Here is a 27,219-nt window from a genome sequence, read left to right as displayed (position 1 = left end):
AGGGAAGAACATCGTTATTGGGCCCAATTTCCCAGATCAGCTGCTCTTTGCACCTGCGGGGATGTGATAGGCAGCTGTAAGTCGGGCTTGCCGCAACCGCGATGCACGGAAATAGTAACTCCTTGTCCCCCCCCGCCCCCCCCAAGCGGGCACTGTACTGGTCCATAGGGCAGCCGGGGGCCAGTTAAACACAACACCACCACCCCCCCCCCCCGCCCCGCCACCGGCAGCCGTCCCCCGCGGGGCCGGGCGCCGGGGTCGCCCCGCGGGGCGCAGCGGGGGCGCGGTGCATGGCGGCGGCGGGACGCGCGGTGGCGCCTGCGGAGCGCCCAGCGCCGGGCATTGCGGCGGCTCTCGCGCACCGGCATCGCTGCGGAAAACCCGCACCCAGGGCGGGGGGCGACGAGGAAAACGCAAAACATCCCCGGCCGCGGAGCTGTTAAGGGGAGGACGAAGCGTTTTGAGGAAAGAACGAACACGGCGGTTTAGGGTCGCTCATCCGTCGCCTCCCGGGGTCCCTTGCAGCATCGCTGTGTCTCACCCGCCCCGGCGGGGATGCCCAGGGCCCCTCGGCAGGGTGTCCCCCACCGCCCGGCGGGGCGGACTGCCCGCGCGCGCGTGTCCCTGTGTGCTTGTGCAGCGCCTGAAGGCTCCGGCGCAGACTGCCTATTGGTATCTCCTCTTCGCCACCCCCCCCCCCTTCTCTCCCCCTCCCCCCTCCTCCCTCCCTTGTCGCTTTTGTCTTTTTTTTTTTTATTTCAGTCTCATTTTATGGAGTTTCTGCCCCTCTCTGCGTCAGCCCCACGTCACCTTGCCGGCAGCTCCCCGGCTTTGGGCTGAAGCGGGAGCCGGGGCTGCTTTATTATCAGCTGCAGGGAGGAGGAGACGGTGCGTAAGGCGGCGAGCACGGCGCCCCGAGCCCCGCCGCCGCGGGCTGCACCTCCCTCCCTCCCCGCCCGCCCTCCCTCCGGCGGGCAGCGGCCGCCCAAGCCCCCGCAGGTAGGAGCGCAGCCTCCGCCACCTGCCCCCGCCGCTCCGCGCGTTTTGCAGCATCATCGGAAGCCGCCGCGGGGGCAGGCGGCGCCGCTGACCGCCCGCGGGGCCGGGGGCAGGTGCCGCGCCGGCGGCCCCGCTCGCCCCAATCCGCCCCCGTCCCGCCGCGGCGCCCGGCTCCGGCTCCCGCCGCCCCGCGGAGCCCCCCCGGGGCGGCTGCGGCTGCGGCGCGCCCATGTGAGCCCCGGCCGCGGGGTGCCCGCCCGCGGCGCGGAAAGCTGCGCACCGTTCGGGCGTGCGCCCCGGCAGCGGCGGCGGTGGGAGCAGCAGGAGGCCGTCGGGGCAGCGCTGGAGTGAGCGCGGGCGGCATGGTGTCCTGGCGGCGGAGGCCGGGCCCCGGCCTGGCGCGGCTGTGGGGCTTGTGCTGCTGCCTGGTGCTGGGCTGCTGGCGGGGCGCGCTGGGCTGCCCCGCGTCCTGCCGCTGCAGCTCCTGGCGGATCTGGTGCGCGGAGCCCGCGCCGGGCATCGCCTCCTTCCCCGTGCCGCAGCGGAGCGCCGAGGGCGACAATGTCACCGAGATGTGAGTACGGGCCGGGCCCGGCCCGGCCCCAGCCCGGGCGCGGGGGGCGGCGGGACGGAGCGGCCGGGGGACGCCGCGGGAGGGGGCGGCGGGGAACTTGCCCGCGCTGAGAGGCGCTTGCTCCGCGGGCGGAGGCGGTGGCTGGAAGCCGAAAAGCCCGGCGTGATTTAATTGGGACGCGACTTCCCAGAGACACCCCTGAGAGCCCGCTTCGATGATTAATCCTAATTGCCCGCGATGCCGTTCCCGGGGAGCGGGGCGGGGGGGGGGGGAGCGGCGCGGGGGTCGCCGCCGGTCGCAAAGGGACCGCGGGCCAGCCGGGGAGCGGGACGGGGCGCGGGGTGCTGCCGCTGGTCCCGGCCCCGGGAGTGCACCGCCCGCACCGGTCCTCTACGGCGGCAGCAGGTCTGGAAGGGGGGGTTCTTTTTACTTTCGCTCCCTCAGTTTATTCCTGCGAACCAAGAGTTTTGGTGGGTCGCTTCCCCGCCCCCCCCCCCCCCCCCCCCCCCCCCCCCCCGGCCTGATCTCCCCTGTGCTATTAAACCCAAAGAACCAAAACCGAAAAGGAAGGGAAATAAAAAGAGGGGATGCGGCAGATTCTGGTGGAAGGGGCAGCAGACTATCTTCCCAGCCCTGGCCGTTGGCATGCGAGCTTGCTTTGCCCTTCTCGGGAAGGTGGCTGGAAGGAGAAAATACTAAGCGTGTAGAGGAATGAGCATTGTGCTGTCTTTCAGCAAGTGCTGGAGGATTAGGAAACCGTCATTAATAGTAGGGAAGCTGCAAAAAGTTGTATTTTTTTCTCTTGCTCGTGTGTTACTTCCATCCTCGTTTGCCTGCAGACGATATTCGGTGAGGGACTTCTGTAGCTTTTCACGTTCAACCCTGCATCGTTTCACAGCTCTGTATTCTGTGGCATCCACAATACAATGCCTGAGAAAAGCTGCAAAGGGTCTTGCTGAGCAAAAAAATTTGGATGCTGAACTTGTAGATGACAGATCTAGGGAAAAAAACCTCAAGCTGTTTTGTCCATCTCTGTATTTCCCAATCCCCGTTGTTCCTGGCTTGTTTTCCATGGAATTTAATGTAAAAGATACTGGAGTATTTTCCCCCAAATCTACACAGGTTTCTCACTATTTACGTTCTCCATCCTTCTCTTTTTCAGTTTCCTTTAGAAACAATATAAAAACACTGTCAAATCCTGTGTGATTTTAGATTAAATTCAAGCCTTTGGGCTACCTTTCTGCAGTTTGCTGAAGTCAATTTGCTGCATTTCCCCCCATGCGTTTAGGGAAAAAGCTGGAGACATTCATTTCTACTACTCATACACTGGCCTACTTTTGGTAGATTTTTATGACCTATGTTAAAGAAACAGTCTTTCTGAGTTGTTGCAGCAGTTACTGTTTAAGATGTTGGTTTAATATTCTGTGGATTGCTTCATTTAAAAAAAAGATTGCTTTGAGCTATGCATCTCTGCTCATTTTTCCAGGCTTTCCTAGGCTTATTATCCGGTACTTTCAATTTGGAGGTAACAGGGCAATTTCCCCCTAGAATTTAAACTCTGTTTGTAAGGCCAGAGGAGAAAACACGTACATACGTATATATTCCGGCCATGATCAACTTAAAACACGTCTCGTCATTTTGCATTCATGTTTCTGGTTTTCGTTTTCATGTGTTTTTTGAGCATCACTGTCTTGGTAGCTCTTCAGTTTTTACTGTATCATTCTGTGACATTGCATGTTCTTGTGTTTGGTGATCTAAAAATAATTTTGAGTCATGGATTTCTCAGGAGATGCTGTTGCACATATTTAAGATGGACTCTTCATGCATACTTTTAACATAAAACACAGAGGCCCTTTAAGTAGTTTATATGCATAAATTAAAAATTGGACTGCAGTAGCTGTCACGTTATTTCATTGTGGGAGCTTAGTAAACAGTAAATATGTAGAGAAGCGGTTCTAATACCGTAGATATAGATGGTGGGAACATTTTTTAACGCTGCACGTCTTGCTTTATTCTAGCTAAGAAACAGGTTTAAGAGGCTGGGGCATTGCGTATTACTTGGAAAGCTTCAAGCTTGGTTTTTCTTTTATGTGCTCTATAGATACAGGAGCACAATTCCATTGGTCTATGGTAGAATTACTCTTGGTGTAAGTAAGTGAGAAAAATATAAGACAATTAATTTCTAGTAATTTTTCCCATGTATTTCCCGAGTGGCTGTGAAAACCAATCCTTCAGCTGTTACTTAGGTCCTGCTCTTGATGGGAGTGGATCCCTCACTCCTAGGCAAGACATTGACAGGTGCCCAGGGCATGTGGACTGAGTCAAGATCTTCACCTGGGCCACATGCACTGGGAGTGCTGGGGTAACTGCACTGTGAGGGTGGGCATGTGAAACCGATAGTGGTGCAGGGGATTAGGAATAGCAGAGCTGCGGTCCCACGCATCGGGCAGCCTCCACCACTTGATAAGCAGGTGCTTCAGCTCTGTTTTGGAGTGTAGGTAAATTGTGGTTTAAAGCTTAATAAACACTCTCCTCCCAGTTCAGCTGTTTCTTGATTCCTGGTTGGATCCCCTATCCAAATCTACTGATAGCAGTAGAAAGATATCCAGTGCACTTCTGCATCAGCCTTGCGAGGGCCAGCTGCTGAAACTTGGTGTGGGAGGTCATAAGACTATATATGCCTGGTGCTTTTCTTGGTCACCTTCCTTGTTGTTTTTGCATAGTTCTCTACTAAGGTGAATAAAAGACAGATTTTGAAAATTCTCTGCTTCTAACAAGATTTTAGATTTCTCCAGTTGCCTAGGGTGCTGGTGTGGGCTGGTCTTTATCTGGAAAGCCTGTGCCAGTGGTAAAATCACCTTGTCATAATAGAGCTTAATCATAATAACTGTTTGGTAGTTTTGATATTATTAGAGTTAAATTGAACTCCAGAGTGAGATCCTGCATTAAAATCATGATATCAGTCATAGAAGCTCACATTAAGGGTCAAGGACCAAGAGCGGTGAGAGCAAAATGAGCATGTAAGTATTGTTAAATCCATGTGTTGTAAGCACAGCAGCAAATAAGTAGTCCTTGGCAAGATCACTCAAGCAAAAATATTAATAGGATAGTAAATGAGTCATTTTTGAAGTGTTCAGGACTTCTTGTGAAAGGACTGGTCTAGTGTTTTCTCGTAAAGTAAAATGTATTGTTAGTATATCTCAGTGTATATGGCTCTTCAAAGACTTTGATTTCAAGGTGTCTTCTTGAAGTGCAAGTATATTCCCGGCCTAGTTTCACAGTTCTGGTATCAAGTCATTAATATATTGACTTATGATTATTCAGGTGAATGGGTTTGAAATTAATCGGTGTATTTCAGGAAGAACTGCTTGTCAACAAAACAGTAGGTGACTTCTAAGCTCTTGCCTATTAAAAGAGAGGTGATTGTGTATTGCGTACATTTCAAAACCACAAAATAAATTTCTAATGCAGTTATATGAACCACTCCAGAATTCTTAATAAATAAGACAGGATAAGTAATTTATAGTGTAAATTATTTAACAAGTCATGTGAGCTTGTGCTAAAAAAAAAGGCATTTTTAAATTCATGTGAAGCTCAGAGCTGTTGGTATTCTATGTCTCATTTTAGATTTCTAGGCTGTTGTAGATTTAATATATTAAACTGTCTACGAGGCTTCTCAACCCCAAGCCCCTTCCTCCTCAAAACACCTTTTGGCTATGCAGCATTGCATGGCTTGGCTGGACTGAAAAGTTATTTCTGGTAACTTGGAATTGTATAATAAAACATGATACATTAGGCTACAAATTATTAAAGGGGTTTTAGACAGTGGTGATGTGATAGCTGCTTCTAGGAATTTGTCTTTTTTAAAGTCTTCCTTTAAAGATCTGGGTAATTGGTTAAGGTGAATTGAAAGTAAGCATTATGAAAATCAGTTTTGTAATTTCTAGGCTCTAAAAATACTCCAAATATCACAAAGCATTGGGTTTTGTATATACTGGGGTTCTTTTTTTGTTTCCCCGAAACCTTTTGAATGGCTTGCTTTAGCCCTTGTTCTTCGTGTTGATGAGGACTGATGGGGCTCCATGGGGTCTCCCCTGGGGCTGTCTCCGGCAGGCTGAGATGAAAGAGCTCATGCTCGAGGAGGGCAGCATCCTTCAGGAGGTGCTCAGAGTTGGGCAGGGTTGGGCTCGCAGAACAGTGCCTCTCCCTCTGTGTCATTGGTCACTCAAGAGTTTTGAGAGAGGTTTGGGATTTATATACTAAAATGAAAGCTGTTTGTATGATTTCAAGGATTTGGTCTTGAATACGTTTTCAAAAAACTTCCATTTCTTTCCATACTAATGAGAAAACGGAGGGCCTGGCAGTCCAGCCTGTGATATCTTTAGGATGGCATTTTCCAGATTTCTCAGGTTCTATTTTTTCTTTATTATTTTTATGCTGACAGTGTAAGGGAGAAAGTAGTTTAGCAAGATTCTAGATCCCAAATCACTGTAAAGCAAAAACATCTACATGACTAAACAAGGGCCTTAGTTCTCCATTTTGGATTTAATTTTAAAGTAAAAGGGAAAGATGTCGTTGTCGTCATGTCCCATGCCCCCCACTCTGTTTTTTTTGGATTGCAGTTCTCTCTCTCTCCTGTGTTTGTCATCTGTCACTGCACGAATGTCTTACAAAATGTCAATGAAAGTGACTATCCAAATATCCTCGTCCAACCTGGAAGAGTGTAGCAGGTAGTGAGGAGTAATAAAAGATGAAAAACGGAGCAGAGAACTCTAAAACTGTCTCGATGCTGTATTGATGTTAAATGTATACTTAGTTTGTTACATCTGAAAAACCTCTGTTTGGAAACTGTCCTTTAAAAAGTGAAGCACTGATTGTATAAATTCATTAACTTGCATGCATTTCAAATAGAGAAATAAATTCATAGAGGTTTGAAAGCCTGTACTGTCTGAAACGTGAATACGCTCCATTAGTGGACGCTGTTTGGTAATCTCTCTTCATCCATATGTATGTAGGCACATAGCTTCTATTAAAATCAAATATAATTGGGATGCACCTTAATTCCTGTTCAATTGTGAGTCTATATTTTCGGAAACTGCAATAAGCGAACCAAACTACTCCCCCGCGAAAATATGCATATGGAGATCCTGTTTCTTACGTAGCTACTATTGACCATAACATTGCACAGTCTTACTGTGCAATGGATTTATGGGACTTAGCGGAAATGAGCCATGCCATGGAAATTCTGTTGTGAATATGCTTTTTTTTTTTTTTAATTTTCCTGGAAGAAAATGACCTGCATTGAGTGTTGATAATCGACAGAAGTGACAGCTGAAACTTAAATGTATTTAACACTAATTCAGCTATTCCTGTTTCTGGCTTGTGTTGTCATCGATAGGATACATTCTTGAAGATCTGATTTCAGGTCAGTATTCTTTGGTTCCTAGGCAAGGCCTGAAGAAATGAGATTCTTTTTGCGTAAGTAAGAGAAAGTGGAACAAGGCAGGCTAAAGGCCCAAGGCACTTTCAGAGGCACTTTAAGAGATTGTAACTCTGAATAGTGTGACTTGACCAGCCTTTTGCTAAGCCTGCTGGTCCTGATCCAGCGAGGTACTTATATGTCTTTTATTTCAGGGGGAAGCTGAGGTTGAAATTGTGGCCTTGTTAAAATCAGTGACAAAACTGGATGGAATTAGCATTTAACCAGGGTAGAGTAGTTTAGAGGACATATGGAAAGGATGATACCAACTTTGATTCAAGCTTTTTCCTGCCTATGTTAGGAAGAGAAGGAGCCTATTCCTCCATTATTTGAGGTGGTTTTGAGTTGTGGCTTTTCTTGGCTCTCAAGTGTCTTCCTATTGTGTGAAGAGTAAATATGTTGAGGCAAGAGGAAGTTGAGATTGAGTATTTTAGAGGGGTCTTTTACAAAGTTTTAGATAATTCTGTATGATAATTCTGAAATGAACCTGCACCTCCATGTGTAAAACAGTAGCAGCTACAGTGACTACAGAAGCTTGTGCTGGATCCATAGCGGATATATGCTTTACTGTATACAGTTGTCTGATGTATAAATAAAAGAAGGGTAAGACATTAATCAAAGTTAGTCCATTGCTGAAATAGAAAAGCAGTGAAATGGCAACACTTCTGAGCTCCTTATGGAAGAGTCTGTCAATAGAGCTGTAGTTGGGGCTGGTCAAGTTACCTATTTTTTCTCTTGGTTTGATGGTTGAGCCAAAATAAATTTTCCAGTTTTAGATTTAAATGAAATTATTTTTTACCTTTTTTATTTCCTAACCATACATGTAAAAATAATTAAGGCCAAATTTAGCAGATACCTTGTGAAGTGTGGATGTCCCACATTGCTCAATCAGATGCTGTATTCCGTATGAACAGTGTATAGGATGTGACTTTTCCCATTCTTTTGCAACAATTGTCTAAGTTTCTGAATGCTGGATGGCACAGCGAGCATATGTGGATAAATCATGTGCACATACTGGGGATGTCAGACTTGCTAGGCATGGACCAGGAGACTTTTCACAGCATGTGTTGCGGGCTTCATGCACTGGACTTGCTAATCATGTCTGGGACTGTCCCAGTCCTCAGCATTTAAAATCTGGCAACTCCCTACAAGCAGTGTAGCAAAGGCACTTAACTCAGCTAGCTACTCTCCTGCCAGCAATGGAGAGCTCGCTTCTTCCAGGAAGTGATTCAGGAGGCTTAATTAGGTTCCAACTGCAAATTATGTGATGGAAGTGTCCCTTTCTCTCTCCATTGAGTATAAAAAAACCTTGGGGACTCAATTCACTGCAGTGAGTGGAAAAAGCAAGACCTTCCTTTTAGTGAGCTGGGTCCCATTGTGGAGTGAGATGTTACCATGGTCCCAGATAAACCATTTCAGCAGTGCATGTGGAGAGCTACTCTGCTTGAAGCAGAGCATGGGTCTAAACTAAGGTCTTGCATGTCAGCATCTTAACTGGTGTCCTGTATGGAGTACAGACGAGGGCTCGCCTTGGTTCTTCCTGTCTGAGTCGCCTTACTTGGCATGGCGTATTTAAATGCACTTTTGAATCAGAGAGCAGGACAGTCTGTTTAGCTAAGTGACTGTGACACTTATTTGTGTAGTGAGACAGCTGAGTTCTGCTCCTGCTCCACTACTTACAGCAAAAATTAGAACAGCACGAACAGGTAAATTTGAGACTGCCCTCTCTCAGATTGCTTTATAGTATGGTATCTTCTGAGGGACTGGGATCGCATTCCCTTAGGGAGAAAAAGGGATTGAAGCTGGTACCCCTGGATGCTACTGGACCATTATTTATAGCATTTCTTCCAAATCTGTGGTCTACCTCACACAGACATGTCTTTTTTTTTTTTTTTTTTAAACAGGTGAATCTATTTGGTGAACATGGGTCTAGTTCAGGAAGGTGAAATTCCTTTTTTTTTTTTCTCTTTTTTTTTCCACTAGGTGGGTGAATAGTCTATTGCATATTCATTTCCTACTTCCCCCTCCAGTCTTGTCTCTTCCTAATTTTTAGAAATAGGTTTTGGAGCACTTTATGCATACTATGCTCCTCACCTGGTAATCACATACACTGCATTCTCCTCCTTGGAGCAGTTCTGTTGACTACTAACTATGTAGTGTATTTCAGCATATGCTGAAGTATTTTACAGTTTAGAGTTGTAGCAATATCAGTATCTTTTGAGGACTGTGCATTGCACACATATTTATACATATACACAAAATCTTAAACTTTTCGGGTTAGATTCAAATAGCTTTACAAACATTTTGAATGGGCACAGATCCATATGACATCAAGGCACCTAAATAGGAAAATATTAATGCTGGATACTACTTCCGTGCTAGACATCACCGCGGGGCCCGGGCCATGTGTGTGTGCAGCAAATGTCTTGTCTGAAGCCTCTGTCATTTGAAGGACATGGACCTAGGTGGCACAGCTGCAGGAATAGATACCACTTGTGCTGGAGGTGGGCGTGGGTGGAAGAAAGACTCTGTTGATCTTCCCTGATCTGAACATTTCTCCCAACTGCCTGAGGCATTCCTGTCTGCATGGAGACAGGGCAGTTGTTCCTTCTGTTTGCTTGGTCTGGTTGTATGCATAGTTTTCGCCTGCTGTAGAGCATTTCTGCATATTCTTACAACTTTTAATGAACAGTTTAACTTGAAGCAGTTTTGCTCTTCAGAGTGGGTATCTGAAATGAAAGGTTTAGATGGTGAGAGCCCTAACAGTTGGAGATGTCATCAAAATGCCTGCTCGATCTTGTATAATTGCAGGTGAACACTTCGCCTTCACCATGTACATTCTGGGGCGGGGGGAATGCTGCAAGGGTGTGTAGGTTGGAGGAGTGCTGAAAAGCATGTGTAGCGGTGTGGTGTGGTCATGAGAACCATAAGGAGAAACAGGCTGGTGGATGAGAAAAATATTACTCTACTCATAAGCAGGGACAGCAGAGACAAAAGCTGTAAAAGTAGATGAAGAATGCTGTGAAGTCGTGGGTAAGGAGAAGGCAGCTTTGCAGAAGTAGTGAAGTATGAAGACTTATGTAGCAAAAGATGTCACCTTGTGAAACAGGTATGTGCAGGGTGAGAGTTTAATTTGAAGGGAAAATAGTAGAGAAGATGATGTAAGACTTGAAATTATGTTAAAATGGGAAATTAATGCTTACAAAAGAGTATATTATCCTGAAGTATAACAATAAAGACATTCATGAGTGGTTTTTTAAGTGAAGTTGATCTCACTCTAGAAGAGGCAATATGTATATGTCAGGCAGCAGAATGAACAGAAATACAAAGAGAAACCTGAAAGACACGCACAGGACGCTTGTCTGCATGTACCATTGCAAGAATAATTTCCCAGAAATCAAGCTGGCCAAGTACAGGAACATGAAAAGTTATGGAAACAGTGGCACCAATGTGGCAGTCAGCACAAGTATTAGAAATACTCTGGGTACTGACAAATGTGCAGAAAGTGTAATAAACACATCATTATGCTAATACATGCAGTGCAAGTAAGAAACTGCTTATATTAAGTGAAGAACAGGATTCCTCAAGTGAAGAGAGAGTGATTTTTTTTTTTAGGAATGCTAATGGAAGAAGCTATAAATGCAAAAGATTAGCCAATGAAAATGAGGAGAAATGGTCTATACAGGACAGAGAACAGAATGGAAATAAATGTGATAAAAGAAAGTGAAATAGGGAACTGTGAAGTACACACAAATGTGGAAGAGTGAAGAGTGCCTCTGAAAGGTTTTAGCAAAAAAGTGATTTTAATGCTGTTGAAATGTTCTCTGAAAAATGCATTGGTTAAATATAAATAGTAAGATTGGTGTTGACATACAGAAGGTGGCAACCTGTTCCGGTCCTAGAAGAGTGAGGTAGATGTCAAGAGAGTCAATATCATGGGAAGTCAAAAAGGCAACCCATAACCCTTTTGGAATGCTGTGGTAACATAATGTGAAGCTGTATTCATGTATATCTGCCATTAGAGGACAAGATACGGCTTGCAGAAAACACAGATCAGTGGTCAGGGCTACACAAGGTGTTTCACGTGTCTTGGGAAAGAGGCTAGGAAATCAGTTGTGAACAATGGCAGCAGATGGTATCATTTGGAGAATGGAAGAACATCTACCGATTGGGTTCTCTATGTAATAACTGCAGAGAAAAAGGATAGAGATTATGACCATATGTAGACTCTCAAGACTTAAGTAAAAACAGAAGAAGAAAAACTATTCCTGGTTTATGGGAAGAGGAATATTGTTTGAGATGTCAGGAATCAAATTATTCAGCAAATTTAATGCATTAACAGGGTCTGGATGGATTTTCCTGGATAGATGGCTTCAAGTTTTGCAGTTTCACTCCATTGTTTGGAAGTACTACCTTTTGATCTGTATTTGTCATGTCTATTTCATGCAGTGGAATGAGACAGTGGACAGTGTAGCAGGTACAGACATATGTCCTGATGATCCAGTGAATATGCGAGCAGATTGAACAGAGTATTTGACATTCCAAGAGCCTGTAATTTTAAACTAAATAAAGCCAGGTATTAATGTCAAACAGTGGAAATAATGTTTGGGCGGGGAGGACTGATTTCAGAGGGAATTTCTTATGCTGAAACAAAAAGTGAGGGAATACTGAACATGTCAAAACCTGGAGATAGGAAAAAGACTTGAAACACTGTGAAGCATGCTGATTTATGTCAACAAGTGCTTATCTAACTCTGATGGACGTGCAACTCTCTTAAGACATCCCTTCCACAAAGTCACTGCCTGAGCATGGGCATGTGGAAAGAAGCGAATTCAAGGATTTTGACATCAACCAAGATGCTTTAATGTTTTGATTCACCAAGAGACCTAAAAAGATACACATAAAGGATGGTTAGGAGCAATCTTACTTTGCTGTTATGGAACTGATGGTTTGCTGTTCTCATTTGCATCAAGGCCAGTGACAGCTATAGAGGTGGAGTATGCAAGTGCTGAAAAAGAGAGTGGTTGTGTTGCTAGTCTTTGAAGAGTCATCACACTAAGTGGTTCTGTAGGAGAAAGAAATGTCACCTATCTTTGTATTTATTCATTCCTTTGAGATGCTTTCTTCCTTGAGAGCCAAATAATAGTAATAATAAAAAAGATTAGTCTTAATGTCTGCTTTCTGTTGAGAACTAATGAAAAGCCACATTCACTACTTCCCTTTTGTATGTTATTTAATGTGTGATTTTTAGTGTGTATATTATAATGGAACTGTACAGCAATTTAAGGCTCTTCCTAAGAGTCTGCAGAGATGATTTCAAACACAGTGGATGAAATGTGTTTTGTAGGTAAGTATAAGGTCAGTGATTAAGACATAACTTTTGAATAAATAGGTTATTGTCTGGCTAGCTGATACTTCTTTCTCACTATATCAAGGAATATCAATATTTCCAAAATATCTTTGCTAAGGAAAAGCTAGACTGTAGCTGTCAATTGTCCTCTGGAGAAATGTCAAAAATTGATGTCTTGGTGAAATACCAAATGTACGAACTTCATGGAGCTCAAGGGGGAAGACAGGTCTCCAAATGGAGAAAATTGTTAAATAAGCTTTGCATGCCATTTGGGGAAAGTTCTGAAGGTGGAGCTTGTCAAGGACATGAGTCTTAAATCTGGAAGGCTGCATGAAATGTCTTGAGAGTTTGCTTGATTTGATAGTCTGTTATTTGAAGAGAACAGAACAAACACCTTGAAGCCAAACCAGAAACTTAAGTAAGCCCAAGGGTGCATTACGTATCATTTTCTCTGCCTCTGAATATAGTAACTGTTTCCTTAAACCCTGCATTGCAGACATATTCATTTATTTTTACTTTTGCCTTCATATTTGCATACTGTAAAGAGGGAACTAAGGTTGGCTGGCAAACTGTGGGCTTTCCATTTCCTAGGGAATTGTAGTCTTAAGCAGGAGTATGGATCTGCTCCTACAGCACCAAAACAAGATTGGGATCTCTGCTGGATTCATGCTTTTTCCTGCTTTAAGCTGCTGGGTTGGCACTAATTGCTCAGGATGAAGGTTTTGGAGAAGCAATTTCCAATGGCAACTGTGTACTACTGATTGGATACTGCTGATTGGATAATCACAGTATATTGGCATGGAGCCGAATGTCCGAGACCTGCTGTGTCCTGGCAGTTCGTGCAGCCACACAAGAACAGGGACTTCTCGACGTTAACTGTGATCTGTGACCTCGTCCATGAGATGCTGAGTTCCAGATATCCCTGAACAGGGCGTTACCTGAATGTAGTATATGTGTAGTGAAGGATTTGCTCAAAAAATGGGCGTCCCTGTGGCTGTAAAGAAAGATCCCAGGGTTAATTGTGTCAGCTCCAGAGCTGCTTTACTGGCAGGTGAAGAGCTACCTCCTGTGGTCTTCAGTGACTCATGGTTAAATACTCTAAATGGGAGAAAAAAAACCCCTAAAGGATGACTTAACGAGCCTGTGATAGTGGCAATCAGTTTTTCGCTCTGTGAAATAGGAGTGATTCACAGTTTAAAAAAAAAATACCACCACAGCACTTGCTCAGAATTTGTCAGGAGACACAAGACAGCCAAGGAGTCAAGCACCTGTTTGTAAAATTGCTGAATGCTAGGTAAGTCCACAGTGGACTAAATTGACACACTGCCTCTGTCCCGAGTTACAGCATGGTTTTAGCAGTAGAGGTTCTGTTTCTTGAGGTTGGCCTCATGGAATCTGGCACTGATGGTACCAGATGGATAGAATAAAATAATTGGAGTAAGCCTGTATATCTGTAGAGAGCTTGTCACTTGTAGGTGTCTATATCACGCTCACTGCTTGCTGTTAAGTTTCCTTCCTAGAGGGAGCTTGGTCCTATGTGAAGATTTCTTGGTTGGGCAGAGACTATATGATTGGTCCCTACATCTGTCTGAAACCTGGCATTCCTGATATGCAACATTGTGTGGCTCTGTGCTTCATTTTCAAACTATGTGAGTTCACACACCTCAAGCTTGATTTTAAATTTCGTTTCAGAGCAGCTGCAAATGAAACCCATTTGAATCTGCCAAGTTTCATGAAGTATTGTGTCAAGCTTACAGATTTTGCATTGTTTTGGTGCATAACCCAGGTGTGTTGAAAATGTCCCTAAGTTTTAGTGTATTTTTTGATGAACTTGGTCTGACATTTGAGTCTGTAAGAAAATACAGCACTAGGGAACTTTGCAGTGTTTAACTGTCAGTGTTACTGTACAACTCTCACAGTACTGTAGACTGGGGACATATGTGACCTGTCATTAAATGGTAATTCAACTACTGATAGATCAATGTCTGGAGTGTGCTGACTTTTCTCCTAAGACAGATTTAGTGAAAAAATAACTTGAGAGCATAAAGTTTTCCTAAATTTCAGAAGCATTTAACCAGGGAATGCTTATTAATTTAAAAAAAAACTTTTTTCCCAGCTGTATGAACCAGAGCTAGACATATAATTGATTTATTTTTTGGAGTGTTAAGAAAATATGTTTCCCATAAAGGGAGTTTTCTGGCAACAGAAAACTGTTTCTGTTATTTGCTTGCATCTATGTTGTTTAGTGTGCGTTAGTTTTCCAGCATGTCCTTGTAGCTCCAAACAGAGTAATGTAACATATATTTATCTAGAGGAAATAGAGTAAATCAAGTAAGTTAGGAAGGCATACTTCTGCTGATGAGTTTTTTTCAGATTGAGGGAAGGATTTGAAAGAGTGAAATCCTTTTTTGAAGCACAAAATAATCTAGACAGCTTTAAAGAGCAGAACCCGCTTTCTCTTCATTCTGTTGTGGTTCAGAGGTTGCTTCACTGACGTTATACAGACTGTATCTGTGGTCTTTCATGTATGTAATGATCAGAAGTGAAGACCACCCTTCTAAAGGAGAACTTATTTGGAGGAATTAACTCTTTTATGCTGGGAATTTAAAATATTCTTTCCAGAATGTTGCAGAAGTGGTGAAGTATGTGTGACATTATTCAGTAACTGTTGAAATGTGCTGAGATGAATATGTTACTGTAGGTTGCAGTGTGCAGTCAGTAGGTGTGTGATTCTGAATGCCTTTATTAGAATTAATCAGCAGTTTACAAAGGGGAGATAAAATTAAAGCTCTGAAAACAAGTATTGTTTACTGATGACTCATTGAAGGAGAGGCAGAATGCTATAGTATAATCAAGCAAATAGTATTGTAGGCAGCTGAGGGTTTGGTTTCAAGTCAGCAGTTGCTATTAGTGAGGTGATACTGTGTGATCTGACTGGGTACTACTCAGCTAGGTTTTGGCAGCGCTACACTTTGCTGTGGTGTGCAGTGGGACCTTCCAAGCTCCTCACGTGACTTCAGCCAGCCGTGAGTCAGGATGTTTTCCTTCTGTGCTACAGTAAAAATGTTCAGTAAAAGAATAGGGTGGATATTCATAAGGCAGGCAGGCAAATTACATTTCTCAGCATTGCCCTCTGTAAGTCAGAGCTTTTAGAGTATTAATGTTTGATGATAAGTAGCATCAAGGTAGAGTAGTTGTCAAGAAGGTAAAAATAGACTTCAGTTAGAGAGAAGTTTTGTTTTGAAACTCCCTCTAAATTAAACAGAAGAACGACTTCCCCTTACAGTGTACAGCTACATCATCATACTCACTGCAATGAAAGAGCTGCAAAGTCTTAATTTAAAACAGACTTGTTAAGCAAGTAAGGAAACATAAGAGGACGTGACTTGCTTATGGTAAATTACATCTGTCCACTCTTTCTTCATGGATTTCCAACTGCGTGAAAATTGCTTTACTGTCATGTTCTGTACTGAGAAGTGTTTTTACAAATGTATTGCAGAGCAGTTATTGTTTTGAGTTAGTTGCACTTAGCCAGAATTTCTTCTGGGTCCCTGCTTGAAGTATGGTTATGGAAAATCAGTGGTTTCTTTTGGTTTCAGTTAGGAACTGGAATCATAAATCATTCACCATAAAGACACTAGTACCAGCTCAGAGTAGAGTATGCTCCCCCTCTCTTTTCTTTTAAGGAATGCAGTAGGTGAGGGAAAGAAAAGATCATAACTTCATGTTGCTTCTTCTTCCCAGATATCATCCTGTTGGTTTGTTTCCTAATGGACCAGCACTGATCTTTTTATGTAGATCGTGTGCACATTCTCAGATCTTCATCTGATGTAAATTGTGGTAGCTTCATTGACTTCAGTAGAGCTGATCTGTTTTACACTGGCTGAGGCTTACCATAGGATGTAATACACTAAGACATTTCTGTGTGACACTGTAAGTTATGTCAAGTTCTGGAGCTTCTTGTAATGGGAGGTTCTGGTTAAATGTTTTTATGATTAAAGTTGCAATGTCAGATTTGGATGGGTGATAAGTGCATTTAAGTGATGGATCTGCGTTCTGGCACTGTTTGTCAGAGGTTTTTTTGATGGCCTGATCTTCAGCTAGTACAACTGGTCGCTTGGTTTCTTTTACTCAGCTCTGAGTCTCTTCTCCCTCTGTTTCTCTGTCCATTTTCCTCAATTCCTACTCTTCTATGTTCTCCCTATCTCTGGTCTTGACAGGATTCTTGTTGGTTGAACACTGAGGACAGGATGAGGAAGGTATCTTCAATACCTCTTGCATAACTTTATTTTAGCATGATGAGGTCCAAATGATGGAGAAGGTGATAATTAAATCATGAGTTCTTCTTCAGGGCAGTTTCAGAGAAGTATGATCATTCACTTGCAGGACTCTCAGATGGAAGAATTGATAGCCTTTTATAAACTAGTTCACTGCTTTTACTTGACAAAATACATAAATTTACCAACCAACAAAAAAAAAAATAGATTAATAAACCCCAAGAGAGTAAATCAGATTGCCTTAAAAAAATCCAAGGAAGGAAACACAAAGTATGAAGGACTCTATTATCTTGTAATGGGTACACCATGTTAATCTATCCTAAAAAGTCCTGCAGAGCAGTCAGTGTCATATGATGCTGGAGTAATGTGTTTTGTCTAGAGTCATGCATTGTCTTTTTACTGCCCTTCTTTTTCCCAAGGGACAGTGAATCCCATTAGGGGAAACTTTTTGCTTTTCCTGGTACTTGGCAAGAGCATAGCCCAAGTCAGCTTTGCAGATTTGGAGGAGAGCCCAGCCCAGCTTTTGGGATTCTCAAGTTTCTGTTGGGATGTGGGCACACAGTGAATTTCTCTAACACAGCAGGTGAGGTAGATGGATTGCCTTTGGGAAAGCAATACACCTTATTTCCCATTCACCAGAATTCCCTTTGAAGAAAAAAAATTCTTAAAATGAAGCCAAGTTTTATTCTAGCAAAGAAAGCCTCCTTCTTTTTAGGAAAACATGGAGCTTTGGTTAGTTCTGGAAGCTCATGGTTAATCTCTTAAGTTTTTCTGGGACTAGGGTTATCTTTCGAGTGCATGGACTCTTTAGCAAGGCATCTCTTACATCAGGCTTACTTTTCTGCCTGCCATGTCAGTTGAATTTCAGTTTCCACCGATTTCTTCTTCCTAGACTTCACGATTTGCACTGTGAAACTTCTTCTTGCTGCAGTATATATCATACTATGCATTATCTGTAAAACATTTTGATTCCCAGTCTGTGGGATATCACTGGTTATTCATAGATCTCACATGATGATAATACAAAGGGCTGTCTTGCATGCCCACATCCTTTTGGGTTCAGACGGATATTCATGGTATGTAAGTGGACTCAGTGCTTTGGTCTGCTACGACAGTTTCTGTTCTCTTAATTTCTGCTTCTGTATGTAACATGAAGTACAGTCTCCCTTTCCTCAGTTTTCCTATTGCCACAACTTGTAAACAGAACTGAAACTACTTTGTGGCAGGGAGAAAATAATAAGTGATTAACAACATGAGAGAAAAGACTAGGGCAGTCCAATCCCCCCCGAGTGTAAGTGGGGGTAACTCTACTGCCACCCTAAAGTTGGCCCTTTTCCTGTTGTGAAATCCATGAAGTAGGGAAGTGTGTCCTGGAAAATGGTGACACTGCAATGCAGCTTTATTTACTGTGCCTTGAGGGTGACTTGGTTTCCTGATGAACAAGGCTTCATTTCCCCTGTGTAAAACTCAACTATTCCTCTTCCAGCCCTGTCCCACAAAGTACCATTTAAATGATGGGGAAGATTTTAAGGAGTGCTTTTTGCTCTGCAGATGCTCTGACTATCTTAGTGTTAGTTGCAGTGGGTCAGCAATCACTGCTGACTTTCAGACATCAGTGCTGGATCTCTGAACAGTCAAAGCCACGGAAGGATCCGCTTTCATATTTTCTTCTGTCTTGCTTTTTCAACAGTTATATCGCAAACCAGCGAAAATTAGAAAGTATCAATGACAATGAAGTTGGATTTTATGTTGGACTTAAAAATCTGTGAGTATATGGGATGCATATTTTATAAAGCTATTTTTTTCTATATTTCTTTTATAGAAGCATATGGAGACCTCATCAGACTGTAGGCCTAACTGTGTTATAGAGGACAGTTGTGGATCTTGTGGTTCAGCCTTGTTGAATTTCATCCATGCTCGTATTTTAACCATTATTATCATTATAATCACTAGTATCATTATGCTTTCCATTGTATTTTAAATGAACTGTTCTAACAGTTTTATGTATTTTCACAGAACCGTGGTGGATTCAGGCTTAAGATTTGTGTCCCGTCAGGCATTTGTGAAAAACGTCAACCTACAATACATGTGAGTAAGAACAGTGCCTGCCCAACTCATGTTAATTTATTTAATTGTGAACTTATTTCTCTCTTTTACCATTTTCTTCATAAAAAATGTTTAACAAGATGGACTTATAATGGTCTTCTGTCATTAATTGACCCTAAACATGATATGTATGGTAGGGAACTGGCAGATCCCACATAATGTGGGGTGGTAAAAAGACCGTCCAGTTCATTATCCTGTCTCTATCAATGGACTCTGTGTCTTCTGTGGTAAGTAGTGTAGCACAAAGAGTGCTTCTCTCAGCTGAGTGAGTTGATGCTGAGGGTATGATGTCCACACCATGCATCACACTCAGTGACATGGGTTTGACTTGCTGTAGTCTGATTCAATGGGCTGAACATGTTTTAGTAGCTACAGTGCAATAGGTGCATGCAGGGAGCACATCTAATGTAATTTGACCAGTGTGCATGCCCAGAGACTGTGGTATGACTATGAACTTAAGTCCTGGGGATGACTAGAAGATTCACTTGGGAAGCTCACTCAAGATCTGAACTAATGCACCCAAGCAGAATATGAGAATGAGGTTATTTTCGCACCCAAATGCAATTTGTGGTTCATGACCTTCAGGAAGCAGAATTCATGCCTGTGCAGCTTTTTGACTGTGTTTTTCTAGGTTACTTATACTTTAGATTACCAAAGGCTGAACTGATATCAAATTTCTTTATAAAAATACAGAGAAAAATGATCAGCTAAAATGAAAGACTTTGTTTCTTTTTAGTATAAGCACACATCCCTGAAGGACTGTAGTGCCTTTTGGTGGGACAGTCATGGAGTAGCTTGCTTTGCTATTTAGATGGAAAACTATGGATCTAATCCTTCAAAACACTTGAGATCATGTGAGGGGCTCAGTTCCTCACAGGTACCCTCTTTAGCCAAGTATTCAAGTGTTTCAATCCATCCATCTTCATTAGATATATTTAGCACTTAACCCCTTGCTTTTGTTAAAGTCCTAATGAGATTGGGAAGGCGTAAGGCCAAGCCTCAGGCTTGTAAGATACTTCCTTGTAATAGGGAAGAACTGTTGAACAGAGTGCAGGGCTGATTGCTTTGCTAATGAAATGAAATCACTTTCTGCACCTGTGTTTTCCAAAGAATGGCAATTAATTAATGGAAGGAATTGAACTTGAATATCCGTATCTGCCAGAACATTAACTGCTGTCCTTATTGCAGAACGATGTTGTGGTTTGAACTCAGCTGGTAGCCAATCGCCATGTGGCCAGTTGTTTACTTCCATGCCCCCCGCCTCCCCAGTGAAATAGGGGAGGGACAAAAGAAGACATTTGTAGGTCGAATAAAAAAATTTAGTAATAGTAACAAAAACAACAGTACCAATAGTAAGTCCAAAACAGGTAAAATGCAGCAGTGGCTTACCGAGCGTGGCGACAGGTACGCAGAACCTGCCACCCCTCAAGCAGCGATCTAACCACACCAGAAAATCCTGCCACGCTGACCCAGAAACCGAAACAGGCGTGAGAAAGCATGTGTCCGCCTATATACTGAGCATGACATCACCTGGTATGGAATACTCCAGTGATCATCCAGACCCGGCCCTCTAGCTGTGCTCCCTCTCAGCCCAAGGGGAGTTAACTCTATCCTGGCTGAAACCAGGACAGACAGTCACTGGAGGAGTGTGAACCAGATCTTGTTGGCTTATGATACTTACATATTACTTCATATAGTCATTAATAAAGTAAATAGATTTTACTATAATCAGTTGGTGATACAAGGGAGGTATCTTCTAGAGTGAATCTATGTATTTATCTGTGTAGCAATTGCTCAGTGAATTGTGGTTGTAAAAAATGAAATTCCATAAAGCCAAGTGCGTATGCACTGATTGTGGAAATGTGCAGTAAGAACTTACTGGCTGAGAGGCACATTTGCAGAGAAAATTGAGTGGCCGCGCTGGGAGAGAATCTCAACGTAATGTGGTAGAACAAAGCAAATTCAGACTGGGATCAAAAGGAATTTTGTGTTAGATTTTTACATCTTTTCTGTTACCTTAGCTGCTGAGAAGGCATCTATCAGAGTACTGTATATAGATTAGGACGCTACATCTACCCATCTACAAAGATATTACAGAGAAGAGCAACAGAGCTATACAAAGCTTGTAAAGCAAATAATTTAAGGAGACTCAGAGGCTGAGTGTGTTCAGTCCAATAAAGAGAAGACTGGAAAGGAACATACATCTTCTTAGCTTTAAAAGAAGAGCAATTATGATGAGGAGAGCAATCAATTCTCTCCATGACCATGAGTACAGAGTGAGAAATAATGAGTTTAATTTGGAGAAGGTAAATAGATGTTTGGAAAACCTTCCCAGCTGTATGGGCAAGCAGACACTGCAAAAAGTAACTGAGACAATTGGTGGTATCCACTTGATAGGCTTTTTGCCTGTTTCCTTAGGGAAATGGGTTTCATGCAGTCACAAAGTGTCTCTGTCCCCAGTGGTTGCTTTTAACCCAAACTTAGGGAGGTAAATGGGTTTTCTGAAAACTGACCATTGGACAGGACAGGGAGACCCTATTAGAGTTCCCACTAAAGGGAAAAGTATTATTGTGCATATGTGACGTGCCAGGCACTACAGAATCCACGTGGACAAGATGCCTTTAAAATACTTCAGCCACAGGAAGTACTTCAGCTGGAACACTCATTCAAATGTGGAATACATACCTTTTGGTAAGCAGGCTTTACTAGATCTGTAGTTCATGAAACTGCTTGTTAGAAACAAATTAGACTGACTGACATTAGTTTGGTTGATGTACATGGAGTCCTGATCCAGAATACTTAGGTTACAAACCAGGAGCTTATCCATTCTTCTACTGTGTTTTCTTTTTGGTGGGGATTTAGTAACATTAGCAGACACAGGATAAGCCCAGATAAGATGCAGAATATGAAGTAACACCACATGCTCTATATACACATGAAAAAGCAGTAAGTATGGAGACATTTTTTGTCGAGGCTGATCTATTATCCCTGCAAAAAATGCATTTGTTTGTTTTCTCTGTCAAGTCTTGATGCACACTAAAATGTTTCTAAAAGCCCTAGTGAATCACTGCTTGTTGTCATCAGCAATAAAACTCCTGTTGACTGCACTGGAAATGAAGTGCAGCCCCTGTTGTGGTCAGGACAGTGAGAACTACTAAGAGCTGAAATCATTTCACTTTGCAAGAGTAACCTCTGAGTACAGATCTTTGAGAAGTCTTGCATTTTAATTTGAAACAACAGTTTGTTACTATACCATAAAGAAAACAAAAACCCCAAGCACTTTTCTGAAGGCTGATGAAACTGTATGAGCTTTAATTTTGCTAGTGATACTATTACAGTTTTCGCTTTCTTCTATGAAAAAATCTTTTGATGTAGTTAAGCAGCTTTGTTATATGAACATAGTATTTATTTTATGAATCATATAAGACTATCAGATTATAAGGAACTTATTAACACACAATTCTTTGAGCTCTTTTTTATGATATACCTTATTTTCTTGGCCAAACTTCTATAGCCTAAATATCTTTCTAGAGTTATGTATGAGAAGATTTCAGTAATAACATAAACACCAGGAAAATAAATGCTCCAATAGATATTACTTAAGTGTAATTAATAGCCTTGCTCATCTAATTCTGGTATTCTCATTGACCTTAGACTCTGATTAGTCAACAGTTACATTTAACAAGCTATTAAACAGTCCTAGTTTAGTAGTGCTGTAATTTATAATCTTATCTGCTGCTAACAGTAATTATAATGGACCTGTGTAATACACCTGCATGGTATGCTATCAGTACCTTTAAACATAAAAATACATTTCACAGCAAGTTCATATTTCCAACAATGTTAGAAAATAGCTATTGTTATGTGCCAGGCTGTGTATAAGTGCATCTCTGAATCATAGATTTGTGAGTGTAGTATATGGACAGCTCTGGGTACTAAGATGTGTTTTGTATCTCTACACTGTTCAAGTTTAGGTAAGGCGGCCAAATTAAACCATTTGAGGCCTTGCTGCAGGTTTTGCCTTCCTTGCACACAGGATTGGCTTCAGCCATAGGCAGAGCAGGCAGTTGCCTGTGGAGGGAGACTGAGCATAGCAAAATGGCGATTTCTTAACATCATCTTCCCCCCCCCCCCCCCCCCCCCCCCCCCCCCGCCCCCGAGTTCCTCTTAGACCTCTTCCCTCCTCCTCCTTCCTGCCTACCCAGGAGTGCAATAGGCAGTAGAGCTGTGCCTGTGTTGCTAGCTGTGTGAATATTTATGCAGCTTCTCAGGCTGCTTTTGCACTCCTTACATTGCCACAGGTTTGCTTTTAGCTGAATTAGGGCTAGCAAGTTTGAAGTGAGCTTGATATTCATATGTAAAATACAGGCATCCTTTGGACTGAATTTGGATCATCTCCTTAGGTATAGCTTTGGAGCCAGTCTCAGTACTCCGGACTTTTTTTTTTTTTTTAAGGAAAAAAGGCTTTAGAACCTCAGATGGGTCTTCTTTGGGCTGCTCACCCTGATCTTTTTATGTGTAGTTGAATTGGAGAACTAATTTATATTCTCTTTCCATGGAAGTGGAAATGTGGTCCTTTACTACTCCATAATAAGCCTGGTAGTGATTTTTTCGCTTTAACATGAATTAAAAAGACTGAAGCAGGCATCTGTATATTCAATATAAAGTGTTTAGTTTATGAAAAATATATATAATGTTAAATTTATTGTCGAAGTGTCATTAATCTGTAATGGTGGTCTGAAAAATTTCTGGTGAATTACTTGTTAACTTGAAAAATCTGGAAGTGCTAAACTACGTGTGAGAAAAGACTGTAGTCTTGGAAGCACTAAATGTTTCAACCCATGGTCAAGAATATAGGCACAGGAATTTTGAATTACTTTTCTTACTGTTCTTACTTCCCTTTCTTGGTATGCATTAAGCACAACTGGTAAAAATCTGAAAAGACAAAGCTATGAAGGTGGTTTTGGTTTTTCAAAACTGGAGTTGTTAAAAACAAAATAATGACTCTTTATTCTTTTGATAGTTTTACTTAAATTATCAGTCCCATTATTTTACTGTCTCACATGGAGTTATTGATACCTGCACAGAGTGTTCAGAAAGTAACATACCTGGTGATATTTGAGCAGTAAGTCTGGTCATGAATTGGAACAACTAAGGGCTATTCTTCTGCCTGAAGGTTTGCAGTAATCCTCCAAAAGCAATAACCGGGTTAAGGCTAAATGACAAGAAGATATAGCTATGACAGCACCTAATTCTCACAGTCTGCTGTCTGATAGAGTTCGCAGCTCTGAAGCAGGCAGCTCAGCACCTCACAAAGAGGTGGGATGAGTTAGATGACCATGAGTAAGTTGAGCAAGGAAACCTGTAAGCAGCCAGGAGGAAATCTTTAGGAAGGATGGGACATCGGTCCTGCCCATGAAGTAGGAGGTCTGTTATGTCTATGCTGAGTTACTAACAACAATCCCTCTCCTAGAGTCAGTCTATGTTTGTAAGATATTATTGAAAATTTTATTTTTAAGGTGTTACTTTCTTAAAAGAAAAGAGAGGGAAATACTATCTCAGAGGATGGCTGGGGCTCTTATGTAAGATGTTTGTGGCCCATGTTCAGAGCTGTATTGTGATACTTTAGTATTTAGAAGGTGGTGGTGGTAGAGGGTTTCAATTCCTCTTTGATTTCTTTTGGTCTGGAATCAGAGTTTTAGCTTCTCCCATTAGGGTACCAGGGAAGATTACACAAAATGAAATGGCTTCATCTGGACAGAGATTTCCCTGAGGAACCTGTAGTCTGATGATTCAGAAGTCTTCCAGATATGGAAGGGCAGGGTCCTCTGCTGTGTGAAACCAGGAGTCAGACCTGGTCATCACACAACTTGGAATGTGTTGCCTTCCACTAGAGTAGCAAGGGACATGGGCACCTGCTGCAGGTGAAGCCCACTGTATATCTGGTTATATTTTGGAAAGGGTAGAATTTAGTTGCTGTGCAGGTAAGAGAAGCAGGTGCATGCCTCATTTAGTAATACCACAGGGGTATCTGCATGTGCTATTTAGTAGTGTCAGAACTGGAGGGGTTTTCCTGCATGGCGAGTGAAGAGTTCCCTGTGGAGGGATGGGGTTTGATGTGCTTCACATTGCCTTGGTGTTGGAGACAAAAAACCAAGTCCATATGAAGATTCAATTTCTTTCTTTCAACCTCCCAACGTATGGCTTATACATACTAGGGAAAAAAATCATACTGGCAGTTTTTACTTAAACACGACTTCTGTCCTACGTGCAAATTGTACTTTAATTTTGATACATCCAGTCAGGGTCCATGAGATGTTTCCACCGTCATCTGCCATAGGGCAGTCCAGTTCACCTGACTAAAGAAATAGTAGCTCATCTGTTTTGTTCTCACACATTAGGACCAGTCAATTTGTAAACTTCAGGCTGTTGTTCGACAGAAGGAATCAACGAGGAAATACAGTAAATAAAATCTCTTGAAGATTTTGTTCTAATCATTTGTAGAAGATCCAACTTTAATTTCTCTGAAAATTAGCTTGTACTCAGAGATCAAGGACTGAAAGTTTGGGAAGTAAACACTGTGTTCTTTAGTCAAAAGAGAAGAAAAGAGGTTTAATCCCTGGTTTTAAATGCAATGCAACTTTAACTGTGGAGCCCCTGTGGTTCCTTTATAATACCACATAAAACTCATGGTATTTTGGCTCATAACACGGACTTGCACTGTACTGCTGGCAGTTACACAGTTTACTGCTCTCACTATCTTTAATTGGTGGACTGATAAGACTGTGGAAAAACAGCATTATTTTGCTTTGGGGTGGAGAAGGCAATTTTGTAAGCGTGGGAGGGGAGGAGTATTTCTGATTCATTTGAACATTTCTTTGCATAATGGGAGAGGACCTTTCACTTAATTACCACTGAAACCGTAAATGCTTAATTGACATAAAAAAGCCCAATATAGGCATTTTACAGTTTTCCTTTTGATCTTCCATGTGGGTGCATATTGTACATGCAATTTGAAAAGAATAACTAAAAGGCTCTGATGTGGATGTGTGCTAGCATGTGAGGAGGGCCTATGTGAGTACAGTTTGGTGCAGCATCAAAGAAAGGGATACACCCATTTCACTTATGAATAAATTGAGCATGTAATTAACACCTGGACTTTACAAAATACTTTTGAAACACAATTAAATCTGCTGCTTTTCTGCAATGAACAGAAGTGCTAAAAGTGAAAATATTGATCCCTGCTGAGTTTGATTTTTGAATGTATTTGACTTCTGATGCAGACTGGATTCAAACCCTTGAAACCCATCAAACCATAAAACGAGACTGAGCACCATTTCTTTGCAACTGGAGTCAAAGGAATAAGGGCTTTTTAGAGCTGGTTTGAGTTCTTAATTTTTTTTGAGACACAAACTATATTTTCCGTGTAAGAAGCAATTCTAATTAATGCAATCTTTCTTTTTTCCCATAGCAATTTATCCAGAAACAAGCTCTCAAGTTTGTCCAAGAAGCCTTTTCGCCATCTGGGTTTGTCTGATCTGTAAGTTGACATTTCTTAAAATAAAGTTTATTTTTAGTTGGAATGGAAGAACAGGACTTTGAAGTTTGTTCTTTTGAAGGTAAAGGTCCATCAATGATTAGGAATGAAATTCTGATCCAAAGAAAGCAGCAATTGGGCACTTAAATGCAGAGATATTTTCATTCCAGGGCTTCAGGAACATCAAATGTATGTTTTAAAACAATGTGGAGGTCAAAATAGCCTCTTCCTTTCAGCTTTAAAATATTTTATTGTGAGAGTACTTCACACAAAACTACTGGTGTTTATTAAATACTTGAGCTAGTGAAAATACAATCTTCTAAGATATTCAAATGAAGCCTCTCTTTCATTATATTGGCCCCACAGCTGCTATGCTTATGGTTGGCTATTGAAGAACATTTTTATTTTCTTAATTCTTTGAATTGCATTGTGCTTTATATAATCATTTGGTAATGAAGCACTGGTAAACATATATTTATTGATTGTTTCAGTATTACATTTTTATCCTCTGTTCCATCAAGCAGAATTTCTGTGTTGGTATACATTCCAAAATTTTGGTCATCTTGTGCATTCTTTGCTACTGTGGTACTGCAGAGAGTCTGCAGGAGGTTTGGGAGGGCTGGGACTGCAGAGGAGAGGGAGATTGCTCTCCTGGAGCTCGGAGTAGAGTCAGAAGTTGTCCAAAATGCCAGCCCAAGTATTGCAACACCAGCCTTGCAATCACTCTTCTGGTGAGCTTCAGCATGTGAGAAATGAAATGAGCAAATCCCAGTAGCACAAAGAGAGGTTATGCCCCTTAGGTATGTTTTGTTGATAATTAAGTTGGTATAATCACTTTCTTTACAGCCCAGGGAACATTGCTCACTGGAAGTTTCTTTCATAACTTGGCGGTCGCCA

At 42.1% G+C, this 27,219-nt stretch overlaps 1 protein-coding gene across 6 annotated transcripts in view; it reads left to right on the top strand.

Annotated features, from left to right (window-relative positions):
- Nucleotides 1–886: 886 nt before the first annotated feature.
- NTRK2 (neurotrophic receptor tyrosine kinase 2) overlaps nucleotides 887–27,219 on the top strand; it is a 209,081-nt gene continuing 182,748 nt past the window's right edge. For all 6 annotated transcript variants that reach the window (XM_074855443.1, XM_074855448.1, XM_074855444.1 and 3 more), the window contains exons 1-4: nucleotides 887–1,573; nucleotides 18,370–18,444; nucleotides 18,696–18,767; nucleotides 26,257–26,325. In XM_074855443.1, coding sequence (XP_074711544.1) covers nucleotides 1,362–1,573; nucleotides 18,370–18,444; nucleotides 18,696–18,767; nucleotides 26,257–26,325 — 428 coding nt within the window. In that variant the 5' untranslated portion in view covers nucleotides 887–1,361. The remainder of the gene's footprint in view (nucleotides 1,574–18,369; nucleotides 18,445–18,695; nucleotides 18,768–26,256; nucleotides 26,326–27,219) is intronic.

This window comes from Strix uralensis, chromosome Z (genome assembly GCF_047716275.1).
Source record: "Strix uralensis isolate ZFMK-TIS-50842 chromosome Z, bStrUra1, whole genome shotgun sequence".
NCBI classification, from domain to species: domain Eukaryota; kingdom Metazoa; phylum Chordata; class Aves; order Strigiformes; family Strigidae; genus Strix; species Strix uralensis.
This window is presented reverse-complemented; position numbering and strand designations above follow the sequence as displayed.